At 51.1% G+C, this 638-nt stretch overlaps 1 protein-coding gene across 1 annotated transcript; it reads left to right on the forward strand.

Annotated features, from left to right (window-relative positions):
* Positions 1-469: 469 nt before the first annotated feature.
* On the forward strand, positions 470-632 carry PPTG_24989 (hypothetical protein; the record flags this gene model as incomplete). The annotated part of the gene is made up of 2 exons (XM_008919092.1): positions 470-549; positions 614-632. 2 exons carry the CDS (start codon positions 470-472, stop codon positions 630-632), a joined length of 99 nt encoding a protein of 32 aa, XP_008917340.1.
* Positions 633-638: the final 6 nt, after the last annotated feature.

The raw sequence follows: 638 nt of genomic DNA on the forward strand, positions 1-638 counted from the left end.
TGGATTTGAAGCCATTTGATGGCGAGACACGATCGAAGATTACTGGATTCCAGTGCCTGCTGTTCACAACTTGCTACAAGATGGAAAACACCGCGTACAATCTCAGTCAGCACGTTCTCGATGTCCTCACAGTGTACCTGATCTTGCCCTACCCCCGAATGAAGAAGCTTCAAAATGGTGGCTTATTTTGTTGTTCGGTTGGAGGCCTCGGCGGCTGGCGCAGGAGCATCCGTCGCTGAATTGCTTGCCTGGTCATCTCATCTCGCTTCCTGCCCATCGACATAAGAAAAAAAGGAACAAGCAAGCACCATTATCGCCGATCGGAGCAACCAGAACAAGATCATCGACCATCAAAGCAGTGTGATTGACCAGTTAATGGAACACATCAAGCAGCAAGACGAGCGCCTTGGTAACATAGAAGCTAAAATGGACAGAACAGCGTTGCAAAGCACAAGCACGAAACGTCAGCATGAGCCAGGAGAAGATCAAGACAAACTCAAACGTCGCAGGGGGTCAGCAACCTACCTTCACTGCGTTTGGTTTTGCGTGGTACGCCCAAGAGCCGCGTACCTGGCAGTCAGCCATCTCCAAGCAGCGGAAGGCTGACGCCAAGCTCCACGTTGCCTCCATGAAGCTCT

This window comes from Phytophthora parasitica (assembly GCF_000247585.1).
Source record: "Phytophthora parasitica INRA-310 unplaced genomic scaffold supercont2.490, whole genome shotgun sequence".
NCBI lineage: Eukaryota > Oomycota > Peronosporomycetes > Peronosporales > Peronosporaceae > Phytophthora > Phytophthora nicotianae.